Here is a 23,035-nt window from a genome sequence, read left to right on the forward strand (position 1 = left end):
TGTAGGTACAAAGTTACTTGGAATATTAAAATAAAGTGTTAACATAATGTTTAAACTAAAGGAATGATTTCTGGATCAGACTTTGCTAATATTTTGCCACAATTAGATTGTGTGAAATATCATACCTGAATTGATGAAACAGCATGCAAAATACACTAAAGAACTGATTCAACTGATCCTGACAACGACGAGCCTCCATAAGTGTCTGACTTTATTTTATCCGTTCATAAAGTAATATCTGTACTCATTGCGTATTGTGTTTGCATAGGACTGTCCCAGTTTTTTTTACCCAAGTCATTAGCGTTTGCTTATGAATATCGATATTTGCAAAAGCATATTACGAAAAGGTGCAATATTTGAATAAAACATTATGGAGCTGTATCAAACAAACCTTATATTTTGACCTTTAGTCTGAATTTACAGAATCAGAATTGAAAATTGCTGTAGGTGTAGTTTTTCAGAGAGGACCTTTTGCTGTATTCCAAACTAAAATCTGGTTTTGTTAGTGGTTTTGAGAGACTGAACTTAGTTTAGATAAATATGTCAATCAGTTCAGAGGAACTGGTGTTAGGGAAATTGTGAGATTCAGACACAAATCATGGGCTCCGAAATTTGGCTTGGAAGTAAAAAGATGTGCATATGGCTTTCTCATACTACCAGTGTTATTATGAAAGATGTAAAAAAAAAAAAAAAAGTATGTGTATCTAAAAAGTACAAAACCGATTTTAATAGCAGCGTGACCTTGCTAATTCAGCAGAGAAGGGCCGTTGGATTTACAGATTGAAGAATTATTTTTATTATAATTATTACTACTATTATTTGTTTGTTTACATTTTTACTGTTATTTTAGCTGCCAGTTTTTTACAGTGTTTTATGAATACTATGAATTCAGACACACTGCTCTTTTCACATACTGTTTTTTTGTCAAGTAAGGGATGTATGCATATTGCATGTATAGCCTTGGAGACGTCCTGATATTCATATATATCATAAAGTACATCGTTACATCATTACTCCAGTTTGGATAACAGTATGATGCAGGAGAGAGCTTTTAAAGCTTGTCAGATCACATTATTTACTGGAAACTTAATAGAAAAAATAATTTGAGTTGTTTTGTGCAGTCCATGTGATCACAAAGCAAAGCAAACATCATTATAAGAAAGGTATACAAAAGTTGTTTATTCTATATCTTGAATGGGGATGATAACCTTTATCAATTTGATAAATATCAGAACTTCCTTGTATAAGAATCATAGTTGAAATGGCCCTAAGTCTATCATGGGATCAAGTCATTCATGCTAAACCGCTCTGGTGCTTGACCCCTAAAAATACAGTGAAGATCATTAGTAATTTTATTGTGTACTTAATATTGTTAATATTATCAAGTGAGTAAGAAAGAGAGAGTGTGACTGCAGAAGTGCTCAGAAGGAAATGATAGGGGGTGGTGTTGGGAGGACGAGCAGGGTCAGGGGGATGAAAACATACCGAGAAGAAAGAATGTGTTACAGTGTGTGTTCGACCAGAGTGAAGAGTGGGTAAGATTTACAGAGGGCGACAAAAGTAGTTTCTAGTGTTCATGTGCTATGAAATGATACATAATCAAGAGGAACCGTTTAAAATATTTGAAGTCTGAAGATTGACCCAATAATGAAGAATTCAGTCCAAAGGAAAAGGACCTCCAACTCAACTTTAACTAAAGCCAACATGTGAGTAAGGATTATGTTGTGTTTGAATGAAGAATGAATCTTTCAGCATGGGTCATGTTGCCAGTGTTATCACTCTTCAAGCTGATATGGCCACACTATATTCTTTGTATTTGATACGCTAAATCAATAACTTAACATCTCCCTTTTTTATCTCATCATTACGACCTTATTTCTCGAAATTGTGACTTTATATCTGAAGATATTTTTCTTGTGATTTAGACTTTTTCCCTGAAAATTACGACTTTATTCCTCACAATGAAACTTTTTTTAAAACTCTCTCACAATTATTTTTTACTTTTTGAGGTATATACATCCACTGACACATAACCTTTTCTTATGCATATGTATTGCTAGTTAGAACTGTGACAGTCAGATATATTTACCTGAATGAAATTAGCATTATGAAGCATTATAATAGAGTTTGGTTTTGTTTGTTTAATGAAAATCAGTCCTAATAAGTTTTTTCATACAAAACCTTAATAGTAGGCCATAAGAAGCCATCAGTCAAAAGTCACTAATCACAAGCACAGAAATTGTATGACGTGAACTGTTTGGTGCCCAGCGAACAGTCTTGTCACCTGCTGCATTCCATTTTTAACATCCATTGTAAACTTAAACAGAACAAGTGTGTCAAGGTCTTGAATTCATTCTCAAGTCAAAGTCACATGTTTCTGTCTCTTGTTGCCCTCAGGCTAACAACAGGCTGTTAGTCTTTATTTTTATTCCCACATTACAAAAAGAAAATACTTCTTAGTTTAAATATTACTTCTTAGTTTAAAAACTATTTTACTACTTTATATTAAGTAAATAAATTATACTGGAGAACATATCTCTCCAATTCATATGCGACCATTTTTTGGAGAATGTGCAAGGTAAAATTTGATGTGGTAGCATTTTGTGCAAGTGCATGGTCATGCGCTCAGTTAAATTCGCGCGTGCGCAACAGAACGGCGTTGTATCAGCAGCTGCTGCAGTCCGTAACTTTTTTGTGTTCAGAATGAACAAACTTTATATAATGAACGAGTACGTAATGAATCCATTTTCCAAACCGTGTTTGTATCTTATCCTGAATCACTACAGTACGCCTATAATAAGTGTTTATATTCGGACTATTTTAGACAGGGGTCGGCTCTCCTCGGCTGCGGAGTAGCACAGTACCTGCGTGACTCGTCATAGACATAAACAGAGAGAAGTAGTTCCAGCTACAATGTTCTTCCGCAAGACACATGCAGTTCTATTTATTAACTGCTAGAGAGCGAACGTACACGCGCATTGCACACTGATGATGAAACAGAAGCCCCTCACTGCCAATTAGGAATTCAGAAAATTTAGGAATTAAGCCATATTAAAATGAAAAGGTCAATAGCTGAATACTTTAAAAGCAAAGTTTGGAGGTCAGGGATGCTGGTGGAAAGGACAAGCCAACGAGCCAGCATACAGACACAACTGAAGACGAGAGCACAGGTGCAGACAGGGAGGAACCGAGTGAGCAAAGGAAAAAGAAAAGGCACAACTTCCAGCAGCAATGCTTAGACCAGTGGTCGCCAACCCGTCGATCCGCCTGCATGTCTACTGTTTTTGTTTAATGCTTTTTTTGTGTGTAGCATACAATTTCACAAAGATAAAGTCAGACCATTCTGTTTTTGACCGATAGTTTTTTGATTTGATAGTTAAAAAATTAAAACATTTTGCCAACATGAGGTCTCATGTCACTGTCAGTCTTTTTATATCAGTGCAAAACTAGGGTATGCGGATTAAAGGGGCTCTATGTAGGAATGACACCCAGTGGTCGAAATAGGTACTGCAGTCCAAATTCAAAATATTGTTTGCCCTGCCCCCTCCTTCAAAGAAGCGGGTTGCCAGCTTGAGAACACACAACAAGAGGGAGCGCAATGGACCCTTCGCCAAGCCACGCCCGAAAACTGCCACAGGCCAATCGTGGTTTAGCAACCGTTACTAGGCGCGGGAGGTCTGTCAAGCTTTTGAGCGAGGGAACATGCCGAAGCGTTGTGCTTATGGATTGTGTCAACCTGATACCCGGTATCCTAAAAGTTTTTCCCTTCCCGACACCTAAAACCCAAGTGGAGGAATGCTGGTGTTCTGAAAATTTGTGCTACCCTGTCAGATTTTGCTACCTCCCATTGAAACAGTAGGTAACGTTAGCAAAATCTGACAAAATCCGAAAAAATGCAAACGTTACCTATCAGATTGGGCTTCCAGCGTGATATTAATGTGGTCTATGGCTTTATTAACATCTACACCTACCCCCCTGAACCTACCCTTATAATAGTGCATATACAGTAATTTTGTGTTATTTATCATGACAACAATGATGTAATATTGATGTATGCATATGCAGTAAGCCCGGGTAGGACAATCTGACGGGTAGGTTAGCTAGCTATAGCTAACTCAGCACATCATTGCTTGGAAATAATGACGGTTCTTTGTTCATAATGCATATATTTGAACATGAAATAAAATGATTAAAGGCAAGACGGAGTTACGTTAGCCTGGCGTGCTAAAAATATAAGCGGGAGAATGTTCTCATTGCAAAATGGTCAGGCTAACGTCTCGTTTATTCCACAAGACTTATGGATAAGCTGTTTGATTTATAATTATTAGGTTATTTTTACTAATTTCACTTAACCTGCTGTGGATGAACAAAGCTTTTTCTCAATAAATTGTGTTTCTCCCATTTGAATGGTCAGCGTATGAGGCGGCTCCTGCTCGCGCTGGGAGATTTAGCTTCAATTTTGATCAAATTATTTTCTAATTGGTTGCATATTATGTCATGGATATATCCCTTGAATGCATACTGCAGTCCCTTTTGTCTTGCTCTCTCAGATATTTCACCTGTTTGCCAAAAATGACTAATTATCTCCTTGAAAATGTCTGACACCGGTGCATACACACTGTAAATGACTTGCCAGACGCGAAAGCTTGACAGGCGTAGCAACAGTAACTAAGGAGGGCGGGGCTTAGCGAAGGGTCCATTGACAATGAAAGCCGAGAAGACTGGCAGGAACACACCAAGCCGACGGAGGGCTGTCAGGCAGTTTTTGCTCGTCGGCCGACCAAGTTTTCTCAGTGTGTTCTGCACCGTCGGCTGAAGTTAGTCCTCATCTGCTTTTTTTCGGCCGTTTCGAAATGTCGAATCGGCGTCGGAGCTCGTCGGTCCATCGGGCCATCTGATCATTCTGATTGGCTGTTCAGATACTGCCACCTGCTGGTTCGGAAAGGCATTTCATTTTTATGCTTTATTAAAGGTGCCATCGAATTGAACATTGAATTTACCTCAGCATAGTTGAATAACGTACTCGGTTACTAACGTAACCTCGGTTCCCTGAGATACGGAACGAGTACTGCGTATGGGGAAAAGTCTCCCTTTTTCCCCGTCACTGAAGCCTTTTTCAATAACGCAGTGTAACTGCATCGTCATTGGTTCACTCATAGACAAGTTGTTGAACCAATGACGGCGCGGCATAGCTGCGCGACCTATGGCGAGAGAGCGCGCGAACTTTCCCGCCGAAAGGGGCGGGGTAAAAGGCTATATAAGCAGGCGTTTCGCCATAGGATTTCAGGCCAATCGACTGAAGCGACGACACTGAAGCCGCAGCCTCGTGGCACGGCAAGTAACGCAGTACTCGTTCCGTATCTCAGGGAACCGAGGTTACGTTAGTAACCGAGTACGTTCCCTTTCGATACTTCACTCGTACTGCGTATGGGGAACGAATTCAACCGCGCCGTGCCACGGCAGGGAACGACATAACTTGTTTTGGACACCGAGAGGGGACCAAGAGAGCAAGTAAGAAGGCAAAGCCGTCGTAAACCCTTGTTACACTACAAGAGGAGATGACTCCTGATCGGCGAGAGGCGGAACTCGAAGAGGCCGCTTGGTTACACCGAGAGGACCCAGGCTTGTAAGGCCGGAACGTCCAGATGATAAAATCTGACAAAAGTGGACGGCGAGGACCAGCCGGCCGCCTCACAGATGTCTTTAATGGAAACTCCATTAGACCAGGCCCAGGAGGAAGCCATTCCTCTAGTGGAATGGGCCCTAACTCCTAAGGGGCATTGAATGTCCAGGGAGGAGTAACAGAGATTAATCGCGTCGACTATCCAACGCGAGAGACGTTGCTTTGAGACCAAAGACCCTTTGGTGCGGCCACCAAAACAGACAAAGAGCTGATCTGATTGCCTGAAAGGCTGTGATCGCTCTACATAGGTCCTCAATGCCCTGACAGGGCAGAGTAACTTCAGCTCCTGTTCATCCGCGGAGGGAGGAAGAGCAGAGAGCGAAATGACCTGAGCTCTAAACAGAGTAGAGAGCACCTTGGGGACGTAGCCATGCCTAGGTTTCAGCACGACCTTAGAATCATTAGGCCCAAATTCGAGGCACGTAGGGCTCACAGAGAGGGCCTGCAAATCGCCAACACGCTTGACCGATGCTAGTGCAAGTAGCAGAGCGGTTTTCAGGGTTAAAGGCCTGAGGTCAGCTGAACTCAGCGGCTCGAAGGGGTTTCCTTTAAGAGCCCTAAGGACCAAAGAAAGGTCCCAAGTGGGAACAGTAAGGGGACGAGGAGGATTTAATTGCCTCGAACCCCTTAAGAAACGAACCACAAGGTTGTTCCGACCCACTGACTGGCCAGCGATAGGAGCATGAAACGCTGAGATGGCTGCTACGTATACTTTGAGCGTTGAAGGGGCGCGCCCCAGATCCAAACGCTCTTGGAGGAAGGACAGTATCGGTGATACGTCACACTCCACGGGGTCTATGTTGCGTGTGGAACACCAATCAACAAAGACCGACCATTTCTGGGCGTAGAGGCGTCTCGTGGACGGGGCTCTCGCCTGAGATATGGTCTCTAGTACGTCCCTGGGAAGGTCAGTCGGCTCCCTTCGAGGGACCAGAGGTGTAGAGCCCAGAGCTCTGGCTGGGGGTGCCAGATTGTTCTGTTCGCCTGAGAGAGGAGGTCCCGTCTCAGGGGAATGGGCCACGGGGCTTTCGTGGAGAGCCTGAACAGCTCTGAGGACCAAGCCTGGCTCCTCCAGAGCGGGGCCACTAGAAGGACTCTGTGTCTGTCTTCCCTGACTCGCCTGATGACCTGCGGGATCAGTGCGATCGGGGGAAATGCGTAAAGGAGTGTGCTGGGCCAGGTGTGGGCCAGCGCATCGACTTCCTTTGAGAAATATGTTGGGCAATGAGAGTTGTCTTCTGAGGCGAAGAGGTCTACCTCTGCTCTCCCGAAGAGCTCCCAAATCTTGAAAACCATCTGGGGATGGAGCATCCACTCGTCTGAGGGGACATTGCTCCGTGATAGCATGTCTGCACCCAGGTTGGTTTTGCCAGGTATATGAGTCGCCCTGAGCGACCGAAGCCTTGGTATTGCCCACTCCAGAAGACGTTTCGCCAGAGCGCATAGACGGCTGGACGAAAGACCGCCCTGGTGATTTATGTATGACACCACGGTCATGCTGTCCGATTGGACTAAGACGTGGCGTCCCGTCAAGTGAACCTGAAACGCTTGCAGGGCTTTCATCACTGCCAACATTTCGAGGCAGTTGATATGGAGATGGCTCTCTTCATGGGACCACGAACCGAAGGCCGGTCTGCCCTCGCACAGAGCCCCCAACCTGAGTTGGATGCGTCCATCGAGAGCACCGTCCTTCGTGACACCGCCTGTAGAGGTACCCCAAGACTGAACCAAGCAGGGTTCATCCAAGGTTTCAGGGCGAAAAGACAGGCCCGATTGACCTTGAGACATAAGCGGCCGTGCCGCCAGGCATGTGGGGGGACCCGGGATTTCAGCCAGAACTGTAGCGGCCGCATCCGAAGAAGGCCAAGCTGCAGAACTGGGGAGGCGGAAGCCATCAGCCCTAAGAGCCTCTGGAAGAGCTTCAGAGGAAGATAGGCTTTGTTCCTGACGGAAGCCGCGAGCTGCTGAATCGCCAGGGCGCGCTCTGGCGAGACTACTGCCGTCATGCGGACTGAGTCGAAAACTGCCCCCAGAAACGAAATGTGCTGGCTGGGGAGCAGTGAGCTCTTGGCTAGATTGACCCTGAGACCCAGGCATTGGAGATGGCTGAGGAGCACGGATCTGTGGTGTTCCAGCTCGACTCGCGAATGGGCCAAAATGAGCCAATCGTCGAGGTAATTCAGAACCCGGATTCCCATCTGTCTCAGAGGGGAAAGCGCTGCGTTCATGCACTTGGTAAAAGTGCGAGGAGCCAGGGAAAACCACGAAGGGCAGGACTGTATATTGGTATGCCACCCCCTCGAACGCGAATCTCAAGAATCGTCTGTGAAGGGGGGCTATCTGGATGTGAAAATATGCATCTTTCAGATCCAGCGAGCAGAACCAGTCCTCGTGACAAATTTGTGCGAGGATCTGCTTCAGCGTCAGCATTTTGAATTTCCGTCTCATGAGGGAGCGATTCAAAAGTCTGAGATCTAGGATGGGCCTGAGGCCGCCATCCTTTTTGGGGACCAGAAAGTAACGGCTGTAAAAGCCTGACTCGCTCTCTGAAGGGGAAAACGGCGTTTTGTTTGGGCGCAACATGCGTGGGCCCAGCTACAACACAGAGCATTTCTCCCACGCCCGGAATTAAACGAGGCGGAGGGGAGACTGCACGAGGGAGCTTTTGGGGTGGTCCGGTCGCAACGGGACATTCCCCAACCCTCTTCCTCCCTGCTGGATCAGGACGTCTTCAGAGTCACCGGGTCCAGCACAATCTTGGGCCGGGGTCCCTGGCGTCTCGGGAAGGAGGAATGGCGCTTAGCAGGGCGAGGGCGCTGACGATGCTCCTTAGGCGGCGCTGCTTGAGAGGTGGATGGGGCAGGTTTGGTCTGCTGAGCCGGCGCAGTCCTGGGGCGGCTAGGAGCAGACGCAGAGCTGGAGCGCTTGGGCAGAAAGTGTCTCATGGCCTGAGACGACTTCTGCGCCGCAGTGAAGCGCTCGGTGAAACCATCCACCGCTGGCCCAAAAAGACCGGAAGGGGAGACCGGGGCGTCCAGAAAGGCCGTCTTATCCAGGTCCTTGATTTCCGTGAGGTTGAGCCAAAGATGGCGCTCAAGCACAACCAGGCTGGCCATGGAACGACCGATGGCCTGGGCAGTGGCCTTCGTGGCCCGCAGGGCTAGATCGGTGGCGCTGCGGAGATCCTTGAAGGCAGGTGCATCAATGCCGGACTCGTCCAAAGAGCGGAGGAGTTTGGCCTGGAACACCTGGAAGATCGCCATGGTGTGAAGCGCCGAAGCAGCTTGGCCCGCAGAGGTGTAGGCTCTTCCAGCCAGAGTAGAGGTGGTTCTGCAGGGCTTGGAAGGCAGGGCTCTTTTGGTCTTCCATCCCACAGCCGCGGGAGGACAGAGGTGAGCTGCCACCGCTTCATCCAGGGGCGGCAAATGCTCATAGCCCTTCTCTTCTGCGCCGTCGACAGCAGTGAGGGCAGAACGGTGTGTTGTGTGGAGGCGGGCGGAGTACGGAGCGCGCCACGACTTCGTAAGCTCCTCGTGCACCTCGGGAAAAAATGGAGCGGAACGCTGGCGAGGGGCTTGGCGGCGGCCTGGCAGGAACCACTCATCCAGGCGGCTACGCGATGGCTCCTCCCGAGGGGCCCAGTCGAGGTCTAGCTCTTCCACTGCTCTGGATAGGATGCGGAAGAGCTCGGCATCCATACCCTGGCCGTGATCAATGGGCTCCAGAGGAGGCGGGGGAGCAGGGTCGTCCGGCTCGCCAGCCCATCCTTCCGCTTCAGAAGCCGCAAGAGACATGGAGTCATCAGGCTCTTCGTCAGATCCTCCAAACGAGACGAGGTCGCTCGCATCTGCAGAGGGACGCTGCTCTGGTCGGGAGAACATGACGGGAGAATGTTCTCTCGGGGGAGAAGGCGAGGCACGCGGGGGCTGGGCCGACGTGAGCTCGCACAACTCCGGGCGCTGAGTCGCTCTACCCCGCTGTCTCTTCCTGGCCGGCTCGCGGGAGGAAGGAGACGGGAGGGCGCGAGCGGCGAGATCGCCTTCAGTGAAGAAGGCGACCCCCGAGCGCAGAGAACCGAGGCTCATGCTCTCGCAGTGCGGGCATGAGGCTCCAGCGAGCGCGCCGTCGGCGTGGGACTTGCCCAGGCACGCGACACACTCGCTGTGTCCGTCATCATCGTGCAGAGGGGCTCTGCACGTGCCACAAGAGTGGCGCGGCATTTGCAGCAACGCCGCCGCCGTTATAACGGCGATTGGGGGGCTCTTTTAGAGCGGCGAGGGCCGCGGAAGCTCTTTTAGAGCGGTAGAACCGCTGAGGAAAAACGCTCTTTAGAGCGGCAATAAGCCGCGGGAAAGCTCTCGAGGGGCGCACCGGATGGCGGCAGGAGACACGCTGAGAAGGCGGCCGGAAGCGGGAGCGGGAGGCGGGCGTCTCGAGGACGGCGCTCGGGGCGGCAGTCAGCGAGGGCGCCGGCGCTGTCTCCGACCGGCGAGTTCAGCTGGGTCCGCTGCGGGGCCTCTTCAGACGGCGGCGGGAGCTTCTCGAAGGCGGCGAGCTTCCTCAGGCTTCAGGCGGAGATCAGCGAGGAGATGCGTTGTCGTCGCTGAAGGAGAAAGGACTGAAATCCTATGGCGAAACGCCTGCTTATATAGCCCTTTACCCCGCCCCTTTCGGCGGGAAAGTTCGTGTGCTCTCTCGCCATAGGTCGCGCAGCTATGCCGCGCCGTCATTGGTTCAACAACTAAGTTACCATCGTTTCTTACTGTATTCACGGAGACAAGAGCCGTCACAATTTTCATTTTTAAACACTTGCAGTCTGTATAAAGCATAAACACAACTTCATTCTTTATAAATCTCTCCAACAGTGTGTAACGTTAGCTTTAGCCACGGAGCACCATCAAACTCATTCAGAATCAAATGTAAACATCCAAATAAATACCATACTTACACGATTAGACATGCTGCATGACAAACACTTTGTAAAGATCCATTTTGAGGGTTATATTAGCTGTGTGAACTTTGTTTATGCTGTGATAGAGTCGAGAGCTCGGGAGGGGGCGCAGCCTGAATCGGCGCATTTCTAATTATGCCTCAAAATAGGCAGTTAAAAAAATTAATTTAAAAAAAATCTATGGGGTATTTTGAGCTGAAACTTCACAGACACATTCAGGGGACACCTTAGACTTATATTAAATCTTGTAAAAAAAAACGTTCGATGGCACCTTTAAAGTACAAATCTCACATATAGCCCCTTTAAGACAACTATTCATCAGCATGCATTGATTAATCCCATGTTGTTTCAAAGAAAAAAAAGGTGCGACCAAATCATGTGCTGGTGGAACCAACTGAAAAAGTTGGTAGCTCCAGTGCAACCAGTGAAAAAGTTAGTCTGGAGCCCTGCCTGGGTTACGCCAATTCAGGGTAATATTCCACGTTAATTCCACTGAACACAATATAAACAATTTATATATATATATATATATATATATATATATATATATATATATGGAGGGAAACGCTTTTGAGTACCAACATTTATGAGGACCGGTTCACAGGGACACGTTTACTTACTGGAGTAGGATTTTTCTCCATCTCTGGTAAGATAGCAATCATGATGATAAGTGTGTTCTTTAATTATTAGGTGTGTAACGAATCGCAGTTCAGACATCCCAAGTCTCCCGGAAGTTCCGGGAGTCTCCCGCATATTGATAGCGGCTCCCTGATGCCCGCAAATTAGTTAAAATCTCCCGGAATCTAGAGCGAGCGAGCGAGCAAGAGCGCGCATGCGAGACAGTTTCAAACCGTGCAGTGGTCTCAAACTACCGGCCCGCAACTGATCTCAAAAATAAAACATAATCTGGCCCGCTAAATTATTATTCTCTTGTTGTCTCATACCATATTCCACATGCAAAGAAAAAGTCGCCGTTCTAAGGGGACATTCACAGATATCGCGTCACATGAGCGGCCGCACCGCTTTCTCCTTCTTTTCAAAGCGCTTGCGCTCCCGTGGCGTCTGTCGTTGCTATGGAACCATGAACTACGCTCTCCACGGTTTCAGCAAAAGAAAAATGGATTTCTAGTCCTTGCAATAGCTCTACTACTATATTTATGGAGATAGAACTATGATCAGTTCGGCTGAGCTTTCAATGTTGTTAAGGACATGTTGTTAAGGCCGAAGCTCATCGGTTGGTCCTTGTCACATGAAAAGTTGAGATGTTTTCATCTTGCCGTGGCATAAGCGCGCCTGGAAAAACGAGCGCGCCGCACCACATGCGCGTCCCGACTGCGTCGCTTCTATTATGAGCGCGCTTGCCTAAATTAAAGTAAAAGCACTCACGCAAGTCGCGACCGTCGATTTAAACCACCGAAACGCGTCCGATGCGCGTCAAGCGGCATCTTGGACAAATGTGGCTCAGCGCTGTGAGCAGAAGCGCTTGTCAGATGTCTGGCAAGAATAAATGTATTCAGGGATTGCATTTGTTCAGTACAGTGTTGTTCAGTGCAAGATTTTGATGTTATTTAAGCAAAAATAAAGTAAGGGAAAATATTTACACTAACATGATAGAGACACTGCTGTTTAATTTTTTTTGTTACGAAAATATTTTAGAAATGAAATTTGAAGTAAATGAGAACTAATGCAAAGAAAAGTAAATTTTCAGAAATTTTGCATTTTCTTGTGCTTTAATATTAAAATGGCCCTCCTATGAGGTGTCAATCACAGCAACGGCCCCCGGCCAATGGTGTAGCGCGCGCACGGCAAAGAGGGAGATGGAGCGAGAGACCTTGCGTGTGTGTGCTAGTGTGCGTGTGTGCGAAGCGCATGTAAGAGGGTTGAGGTTGAGGTTTCTGGAAAGTTGCTCAAATCTGTGAAGCAAGCAGCAACAAAAGTAAAATTTGGTGTGTTTGTAAATAGTTACGTCATTGTTCTGTTCTGAAATATCATATCCATGTCCTCCTTCCTCTTTTTTTTTTTTTTTTTTTTTTTTGGGGGGGGGGGGGGGGGGGTGTCTTCGGGATACCTCCCTGAAATGACTTTTTGCAGGTTGGGATGTCTGGCAGTTAATCTGTGATCCATACGGACAAGGTCCAACGGTTCAGAATCAGCACACATGTGATTCGTGGATTAACTGCTAAATTTAATCATCATAGAGTGAAAGTTTATAATTTGGATATGTTTTGTCTCATCAATTAACACATTCAAACGATTTTAAAAGCGGAAGAAGAGGCGAAAATCGGGACTCGCAAGCTGTGCTCACAGCCTCACATTCCTGAGCGCGCGCGCGCATGCAGAGAGAGAGTCAGCGCTCGAACACCGAATTAATTCCTCTTTCGTGTTTACTTGCGCTTTAACGGACACATACACACAAAATTACGTCAAAATACCCGTCTCGGCAAGTATTCTCTCGCTTATGTCATAAGTGAACAGTTGAGAAAGTAACCAGATATGTCCTTTCCTTCTTAAAGTGACAGCAGCCTAATATTCTTGCTGTTGTCTGTGTCATTAATGTTAGTAAAATAAAAATAAAATCATTATCATCATCTACCATGTTCGAGAGAAAAGAAGATAGTGAGGAGAGGAGTCTGGAGGAAAGTGATGAGGACAGATTTTAGGATAAGTGTGTTGTGTAAAGTGTGAGTACCAAGCAACATCTCCAGGTGCTCCCTTGAGAACCAGACCAAAAAAGTTATGTGTACCCCTGTATATAAACACATTGTTTTGGGCATGTGTGGATTGGCTCATACTTTCATTTATAATAATTTATTTATAATTTTATGATAAAAAGATTTAATGATCTTTTTGTTGATTTGAGTGTGCATATATATATATATATATATATATATATGCACACTAGGAAGGGGAATCCTGCTTTCTGCTGCTATGCTAATGGTCTAAAATGTTTTGTTATGTATCATTTAAAATTTAGTTTAAAAGTATATATATATATATATATATATATATATATATATATATATATATATATATATATATACATACTTTTAAACTAAATTTTAAATGATATATAACAAAACATTTTAGACCATTAGCATAGCAGCAGAAAGCAGGATTCCCCTTCCTAGTGTGCATATATATATGTATATATATATATATATACATACTTTTAAACTAAATTTTAAATGATATATAACAAAACATTTTAGACCATTAGCATAGCAGCAGAAAGCAGGATTCCCCTTCCTAGTGTGCATATATATATGTATATATATATACATACTTTTAAACTAAATTTTAAATGATATATAACAAAACATTTTAGACCATTAGCATAGCAGCAGAAAGCAGGATTCCCCTTCCTAGCCTTGTCCAATACCGTTCCTCATGGGGTACATAGCTCAAATGTACAAGCACAGTCCACAGAGGTTATATGGATCTGGGTAATCTCTTTGAGGACGTCATGTACCAGAGTGACAGGATTCCTCCCACCTTGTTGTTGCATATTTAGCTGTAACAGAGACCTGAATTTTTCAGGAGAGGCTTGTGTAATTCAGTATGTTTGGCCTTTTCGAGGTGCTGGGTCATTAACATATCTATGAGTTAACAACATAGATACTTGTGGTCTAGTTCCAGAAAAAAAATCCCATATCATATGTGCTAAAATTCCATATCCTAGAGCAGAGGTATTACGCTAAATTGTTCTATAATCATGGTTTTATGTTTAGTTTTATATAATGGGGTGCCCTTGACTGACCAGCATGGATTGCTACCATGTTCCTACCTTCCAGGAATGAAGACAGCGTGATGAATACCTATCCAGGAGTTGTAAATCAGATTAGTTTATTAACTTGGCACCATCTGCTGAGCAACATGTCTTCAGGTCATCATCATACCATTACTGCAGAAAAAAAAAATGTATTTACATTTCCATTACATCTCTTGCTGTTAGTCTCAGTGAGAATTGTTGAATGATTAAATCTGCTAAATATGTGAATCTGATCATACTTCTGGGAGCGATCCTGAATCAGATGAGCATCTAAAAATAAGATTTACCTAAATAGATATGTGACTGATGAGTGAGAGAGACAGAGCGAGATGGCTCAAATGATTTCATTAGGAGATCAAGCTGGTTGTTGAGTCTTGTTACACTTGGTATTTCAGTTAAAGGCCAGCTGGATCAGAGAGCACACTTAGGAACACGCCGATCTTCATATTAAAGGTCCCGTTTTTCATGTTTTTTTGAAGCTTTGATTGTGTTTATAGTGTGCAATATAACATGTGTTCATGTTTCGCGTGTAAAAAAACACAGTATTTTTCACATAATTTACTTATCTGTATACCGCTGTTTCCACTGTCATAAAAACGGGCTGATGACTTCCTTGTTCTATGAAGTCCCTCCTTCAGAAATACGTAACGAGTTCTGATTGTGCCAGCGGTTCCTGTGTTGTGATTCGACAGCAGTTTAGCGCATCTTGCCCGGAAAGGTCACGCCTCTTACCATAACGTGTGCTGCACATAGTTTTACATGTGGATTATAATTTTCGGGAACCGAGTTAAACATAAATTGTAACCACTGATCTCTAAGTACAGCGTCCCTGGGAAAGCCAAACAAAGGTGATTGGACTGCGGGATGAAAATAACAGCGTTTCGACGACATGGCGACAAACACACTCTACAAATGCAACTCTTGCTCTTCTCCGTGGGAGCGCAACAAGACCACGCCCCCTTTTTTGTGTATTCCTGTGGGCGGAGGTTAGTCAAAAAACTGTTTTAGTGATGTCATTAAAGAAGGAAGTAGAGGGATGTAGTCCAAACTGGCCGTTTGATGTAGGCGACTTCTGTTAAATAAAATATCTCGCTTGGCATTGAACTTTGAGCTTTAAAATTTTACAGATTTTATTTATACTCTAACAACAACATTACACACTAACTAAAGTTTGAAACATGGGATCACGAAGAACGGGACCTTTAAATTATATGATACTGTATGGCCTATCTAAGAACTTCTCCAATGTCAAGCATAAATGCCTCTATGCTAGCATATCTTTGTTATCTCATCAGACAAACTACTTATGTTCCGGAGTATTCTTACAGTTTCAACAACAGTACCAAGGACAGATCATCTAAAGTAGCCAATATTTCAATACAAAGTCTAATGTCCAAGTCTGACTGCCATCGGGATGTGAATAGACTGAGTTTCAACAACTATAGGTGTTTATGAAAAATATAAACATAGAAGTACACTACATATTCAATTCCATTTAGCACACTTGTTTTTCACAAGGGGAAAAAAAAAAGCATTTTTGAGATCTAATAATGCAATTTCTCGCCACTTTTATAAAGATATCACTTTAAACCCTAACAATCAAAATAATTAATTGGTTTGAGTAGGGCAAACTCGAATTAAACAAATGAGTTCAATCAAAATAACTTTCTTTTTCTTTTGAGTTTATGAAACTGACACATTTTAAGTCATCCGAATTGTTTCATTGTTTTGAGTTTCATGAACTTGTTTCTTTTAATTTAGACACACTTAACTTTACCTGAAACTGGGCTGGGATTTATAGTTTCTGTTATGTGGGTTTTTTTGGGTGGTTACCATCATGGTGACAAGTGGAGCATGGGTTTAGTCTGAGAACAAGTATTTCATAAATGTTATGTATTGCCGTACTCTTTCAACAATTGCAATGCTATGCTAATGTTATGTTAAAGCAGCGTGCCGATATATATAGCACCATTGTGCTTCTGGCGACCTGAGTTCGAGTCCCGGCTCGCAAACCTATACCCAATCCCGTCCCCCCCTCTCTCTCTCTCTCTCTCTCTCTCTCTCCCACTTTGCTTCCTGTCTGTTTATATATGTTAGGATTACATAGGATAATTATATATGTTAGGATAATTATATATGTTAGGATAATTATATATTATATATGTTAGGATTACATAGGATAATACATTAGGATAATTTTAAGTTTAATATATATGAATTAACTTACTCAAAAATTTCAAGTTAAGAGCAATTGAAATATATCAGTACAAAATTGACATCTGCTAATTCTGCTTACTTAAACTTTGAATTTATTTACTTAAAAAAAAAAAATGTAACTGATTACCTCAAATGTTTTGAGTTTTGCCAACTTATTCAGGTTTACAGTGTACATTTTATATCTTTATATTATTGATAAAGATACTTATTTTTTTATTTAACTTTGCTCTGCATTTTATCTGTTCATTGTCCTTTTAACCAATTTTGAGCTATGAACAGGTGTGCTACCAGGTGTGCACTCTCTTGAACAGATTTTTGAATAATGCATCAATCAGGTTTTGTAAACCCCTCTTTAAAAATTCAAAAAAGTATTTATTGGATGACACATCATTTAAAAATCTGTCCAGGAGATTGCACACACATGCAGGGCAGCACGTGGTTGTGGCTGCGGAACTATGGCAGCTGTGTGGTACTTTACACTAGACAAATGTCTTTCACCTCTTACTCAAGTTACGAGGACATGCTGTCACAGTGTTTGAAAAACACCCTGCTGGTGTGTTATTAATTATACGTAATGAAGTGAGCACATGTCTGAGTGAAAGCCTCCATGAAGTTGTCCTTTCATGCTGTCGAGACTAGCCGTCCATTCATTAAACTATAAAGTATTTGTTTATGAATGTTCAACACCAGAAAACTATTTCACAGTTTATATTTTAAGCTTGCTTGGGAGTTAAATGTTGAGCCTCAGTCAGGATTGATGGCCTAGGTGAAAGAAAAGCTTATCCACAAAATGTTGTTTGAATAATGAGCAGATAGGAGTCAAGAGAGTGTCGACAACAAATAAGAGTGTCCAAGAAAGAAAGAAAGAAAGAAAGGTTTTTCAAATATTAATAAACAGTGAAGCAGTTTTTTTAAATATTATTTTTATATGAAATAATAATAAAAGATTATGACAAACAATTTAACGAGGCTTTCTTTTCTCAGTATTTGTTTCGCTTTCCTGTACGTTTTCTAAACATCCTTAAATCAAGATACATATAAATCAATCTATAATATAGATTATAATATTATTACCATTTCAGTTGTATCCGACTCTTGGTGATTCTATGGCAAACTCTCACCACATGTGAGACTATCCATGAAGTTTCTTGGCAATGTTTTAGCCAGGGTAGGTTACCAGGTCTTTCCCCAACCCTCTTCATTACATGGCTTGGGACTCACAAACACATTTACACCTACAGTCAATTTGGCCTACCCTGCAGGTCTGTGGATTGTGTGGGGGGGAAACCCAAGCTGACAAACACAGAAAGGACTCCTGGCAGAGCTGGGGCTTGAACCAGGGGCTTTCTTGCTGTGAGGTTGAAGTGCTACCCACTGAGCCACCATGTCACCCCCAATAAATCAACATACATATATATCTATCACAAGTAGGACTTGTATCCCAAAGGTCATGGGTTCAATTCTCAATACTGGCAGGCACCGCAGTGAATGGGTGTGTGTTCACTACTCACTGCTTCTCATGTGTGTGCAATAACTTAGATAGGTTAAAATGCAGAGGACAAATTCTGAGTATGGGTTACCATGCTTGGCCTTCACTTAACTTTACGCTTGAAACAAGAAAAAGTTCTGCCAATAGTAACAAGAAAAAATATCTGTCAGCGGGGTAAAAAAAAAAATAATTAACTTAATTTAAAGGGAAAACATTTAAATGGGTTTTCTTTTCTTTTTTCACTTGCTCTCCCTTTATTTTTCTTACCCCAATAACAGATATTGTTCTTGTTTTAAGTCACTTAATTTTGATACATTTTTGAGAAAACAAGACATAATATCTTAAGTCATTTTGCTTCTTGAGTAAATGTATCTTGATTTAAGAATACTTAGATACTGTAAAGGAAAACAACACAAAAATTCTAGCATTATATATAAATTGCATTTTTAATGCATTTTTAAATAAATTTCTATATCCTGAAAAAAAAAAAAAAAAGAAGACAGGTGCTGAATATATATGATTTAGAAATATGAGATATTCATGGTCTTACATCTTTTCCCCCCACAGACTTTTACATGCTCCTCAAATCAATACCAGGCCAGTGTGTTTGTCTCAGATGAGCAGCGTTTTCACCAGCGTGCCACCGCTATTTGGAGCAGCACAAGCTTTCCTGTTGAGACTAGCCCAGCTTGAAGCTCAGTTGGTCTTGAACCTGATTAGTAACGTTGCAGCTGGAAATACTAGCAGTTATGGGAACCCCCTTGTTCCTCCAAGTCTCTTACAGCCTGTTGGCATTCAAAGATCCTCATTTTTGAGCATGTACCAGCCCCCAGTAGTTTTTACCCTCTCCCAACTATTGCACAGAAAAAACATGGATTTCATACCTCACAGGGTTAGTTACCCCTCATCAATTAATTCAGTTACTGCCAATAAGGAGAGTGGTGACCTTCTAGCAAAAGAGATCATTCAGGAGAAAACACCCATCATTAGTAACACAAAAGTGCCACTGCCAACATCTGAGGAACCTCTCGTTAGATCCGGTACCAACCATCTAGGCAAACATTTTGCCTTCAATCAAGAAGTGGACTGTTCTCAGTACCAATCATTGACAGCCAAATCGATGATGGCTCCTGATAGACCACAAATTGAAGGAATAGGGCCAAAGCAACAAGCAATGCAACGTTTTCCAACCGAAAATCTGATCAAAGCTTTAGCCAGTCTTGGCCTCTCTCTAGAGGACCTAGAATTACTCAGTCACTTCCCAGACAACCAGTTAACAACAGAGAAACTCCCCTTCATTATACAAGACATCCAACAGCTCAAAGAAACAAAGAACATTCATCATGGCCATGCTAGATGGAACTCGTCTGATCAGATGGAATCACATGCTCATGGGAAACATCATGATCAAAGGTGTATTAGGCACAGTGAATGGCAAGGATCTGCTTTACCAAGTCCCTATGGGCAATCCTGTCCATCCTCCCATTCCCATAGATCTCTCAACGCTAAAAGATACAGCACATCTGAGGTCATTCATGAGCACTTCTCAACCCAGTCTAGAGCACTGAAAAGATTAAGAGATTCATCAGGTGAGTTTTTATTACATCTACAACTCATGCATCAATGATAGAGATTGAACTGTGGCTATTGTAACTTACAAGCTGGTTGGAAATGTTGGTTGGAAAAATATACTGAATATACATGTGTTATATGTTTTTGTGCCATAAATATACAGCTTTAAAAAAGTATATAAATTTTATCATTGGTTTCGGGGCAAAGAGTTGGACTAAACCCCAGTTTCTCTAACTTCCAGGAAGAGGATCAAATTCCTTCCTTAAGAGACTGCAGCATGGGCCTGCTGAGGTCACAAGGTTGAGGCCTGGCTCAGTCTGTTTTCCCTCTCGCTCAAAATGCAGCACAAGGCACAGCTTTGTCTCTCCAGGCTTTAATAAAACAAGACATTATACAACAAAAAGATCCATGTTCTCTTCAGACAGATCCACCACTTCCAATGCTATAAGAAATGGTCATCAACAGCCTTTTCCAGTCAAGTCTCCAACATCAGAAGGAACCACTGAATCAATGAAAATTCAGATGCCAGTAACTAAGACGACTGCAAAAACATCAGCACAAACTGTAAGTTCTAGGAGGTGTAACAGAAATACTGTGTATTATAAATCAAAAGCCAGTCTCATTAAAGGTGTTTCATAAAGGTCTTTATTACCACCATTAAACCATTAAAGTATCAGTTTGGTCTCAACATTGCAGGCTGAAAACAACAAGGTAAGGATCGTTCACACCACTACAGTCCCATGATAACAAATGGAGACAGTGACCTCTAGTGGTGTGAGAACACTTTCACATGTTTCAGAGAAGAAACAGCACCGACTAGGCCTAAGTGCTGTAATAGGCAAACTCCACTATTTTAATAAAGCACTTAACTTTATTTCTCTTATCGCTCCCGTGTTTTCCAACAGAAGGGTGTAATTCGTGTGTCTGGAATCTCTCTTGACTACTCTGAAAGTGAGCTCATCAAAATGGCATCTCCGTTTAGTCACCCTGTTGAGGTTTTAACTGCAACTGAGATTGACATGGAAACCTGTCTAGAATGGAAGAAGGTATGCTATTTCAGAATATGTGTCTTTATACTTCATTTTAAAACATGTCAGTACATTTCTGTAAAATTGCGGTTTCAAAGTGTGTAACTGTTACATGTTTTTGCTATTCTTGTCACATTTAGACGGCTTTAACCAGCAGATGTCCTCAGCATGCTATGTTTCGAGCGAATGGTTAGTGTAATCGATTTAATCGAACAGTGAATTTAGCTGACGAAGTCAATATAGTGGAGTAAAAACAACGTCTAGTCTTTTTCACTGCAACTTCAAAGGAAGCAAGACAATGTTGTCGAAACTAGCACTGGATAACTGAGGTAATTTTATTTTACACAGTTTGCTACCCTGGCATAATGATCTCATCGTTAATACTTCTTACCATTTATTCTGTGGGTTTGACCGATTGTTTTCCATATATCCATTTTCTTTAAAGTATCCTTGAAAAGGGGGGCTGACTTGTCAAACAATGATGGCTTTTTCTGGATCTCGGCGATTAACTTCTCCGCAATGTCGTCCGCCATTTTAAATGCGCGGGACCTTAAATTAGAATGGATTCTGATTGGCTGTCAGTGTTTAATCGTTCAACAGCTGGAAAAAGTCGTTCTGAAGTTGATCCCGACGATATCGTTTCTCGTTATAGCTATGGTGTGTGGACAGTGCTATTCTTTTATATTTAGAACGATTTTTAGAAGTATGTCTTTATCGTTATCTTTATAGTTATCATTCTTGGTGTGAATAGGCCTTTACCAAAAGTCCCAGCTATCAGGGAACGTTAAACGTTGGATAACGTTCTGGTAAGGTTCTCTCAAAGTTATGCACAAATGTTCTTCCAGTAACGTTGACAGAACGTTCTTTCAAAGTCATCTGGTATTTAATAATGTTCACAAAACATTAGCACAAAAACGTTATTTATACATCGTTCATGGAACATTTTTTTTTCCTGGAACGTTTTAGTTGGACGTTCATCTAAAGTGTTTTTTCAAAATGTTATTATAATTTGTTACTATTGAATGTTCTCTGAACATTCTGTAACATTCCCATTATGTTTGCAAAATGATCAAATGGAATGTTCCCTTAATGTTCACATAACCAAGAAAAAGTGGGATAGTGCTTTCTAAAACAATAGACATAGTCATTCAGCACTAAGCTTGTGTGTTTGTGTTTTCCAGGCTTTACTGATGCTTCCAACTGAATTCTCAGCCCAGGAGATGGTAAAGGTTTACTCTGCTATCCCGGTTCACCTGAGACAGCAAAGTTTGGAGCTGGTGTCCCAAACCATTGACTTAAGTTCACCTGTGAGCTAACACACTCATGGATGCATGATGGAAACAGTTTAATGAATATTTTCATGCATAATTCATTTTTGTTTAATTAATTTTTGGGTTTGATTAACTTTTGCCTTAGGTGTCAGTGTTTCATGCTTTTGTGGGACCATCAATGTCAAATGCAAGTATCACTTGTTCTTGAGACGTTTCAAATATTTAAACTTAAAAAATAAACAAATAAATAACATTTTCGAGATTGTTTTTCAAACTTCCATCCATCCTCCATGACTCTTAACAATAAGCCCCCACTGTCGTTTAGGGGCTGCTGACACCTTTGGACCATTTGCTGGTTGTTTGTAATGTACCTAACCAGCCCTGTGCTGCTACAGGAGTGCTACGGCTGCTAAAACCTTTTGGAAAAGTTTTCCGAACTCTGGTGTTTAATGGAAACATGGTAAGCTATGCTGTTGCAGAACACCAAATATGTTTTTGATAGCAAAAGGAGAAAAACTCAAATGCATTTGGATGTTTGAAAAATATGTGAAAACATTAAAGAGTTTGACTCCATTTCTTTTACTTGTATTTGGCCCACTGAGTCTAAAAGATCATTGACTTGATGATATTTTTTGTTCTCATAACTAGGTGGATGTTGATCAGTGCCTTTGGAACAAGAGCAGTATCCAGATGGTTTTAGAAATGGAATCTGCTTCTGTTGCTTTATCTGTATATGAGTGGTCTCAAAAAATTCCTTGTCTTTATCACAACCATCATCTCTCTTTCCTCAGAGGATGTCATATACAGAAAAATACATCTGAGGTCAATTCAGTCAAATACTTGGAAAAATAAGTTTTTCCCCTTAAATATGGTAATTTTTCATTAACTTTGTAATAAAATACAATGAAACAAGGTCATATGAAGTAGTATTGTTTGTCTTTTACCTTTTATATTTATGAAGAAGAAAAAGTTAACAATTAATTGAAAAATATCAGTCACTACAGTGCATGGTCATGGAAAACCTGGAAATATCAGGAAATTTTGTCTGATTTACA

General features: G+C 42.5%; 1 protein-coding gene across 3 annotated transcripts; it reads left to right on the top strand.

The window, feature by feature from the left end:
* The first annotated feature begins 1,439 nt into the window (after nucleotides 1–1,439).
* On the top strand, nucleotides 1,440–22,897 carry si:ch211-89o9.4 (uncharacterized protein LOC566247 homolog). 3 transcript variants are annotated; one of them, XM_048196808.1, is made up of 8 exons: nucleotides 1,440–1,706; nucleotides 18,677–19,698; nucleotides 20,103–20,245; nucleotides 20,587–20,727; nucleotides 21,891–22,016; nucleotides 22,126–22,167; nucleotides 22,306–22,440; nucleotides 22,629–22,897. In XM_048196808.1, the coding sequence occupies exons 1-8, from the start codon at nucleotides 1,648–1,650 to the stop codon at nucleotides 22,830–22,832; spliced, it is 1,872 nt and encodes a 623-aa protein (XP_048052765.1). In that variant the 5' UTR covers nucleotides 1,440–1,647; the 3' UTR covers nucleotides 22,833–22,897. The 3 variants fall into 3 exon arrangements, with proteins under 3 accessions (XP_048052765.1, XP_048052764.1, XP_048052766.1); XM_048196807.1 differs by having other exon boundaries at nucleotides 1,443–1,706; nucleotides 19,923–20,245; XM_048196809.1 differs by lacking the exon at nucleotides 1,440–1,706 and adding an exon at nucleotides 14,578–14,856 and having other exon boundaries at nucleotides 19,923–20,245.
* Nucleotides 22,898–23,035: the final 138 nt, after the last annotated feature.

Source organism: Megalobrama amblycephala, linkage group LG7 (assembly GCF_018812025.1).
Source record: "Megalobrama amblycephala isolate DHTTF-2021 linkage group LG7, ASM1881202v1, whole genome shotgun sequence".
Lineage (NCBI taxonomy): Eukaryota > Metazoa > Chordata > Actinopteri > Cypriniformes > Xenocyprididae > Megalobrama > Megalobrama amblycephala.

Excerpts from the sequence above, each read along its gene's own strand:
- si:ch211-89o9.4 (XM_048196807.1), top strand. The coding sequence starts at position 1,648 with ATGAAGAATTCAGTCCAAAGGAAAAGGACCTCCAACTCAACTTTAACT. Across the intron at positions 1,707-18,676 it reads ACTTTAACTAAAGCCAACAT|ACTTTTACATGCTCCTCAAA; the intron begins GTGAGTAAGGAT and ends TTCCCCCCACAG. Across the intron at positions 20,246-20,586 it reads CAAAAACATCAGCACAAACT|AAGGGTGTAATTCGTGTGTC; the intron begins GTAAGTTCTAGG and ends GTTTTCCAACAG.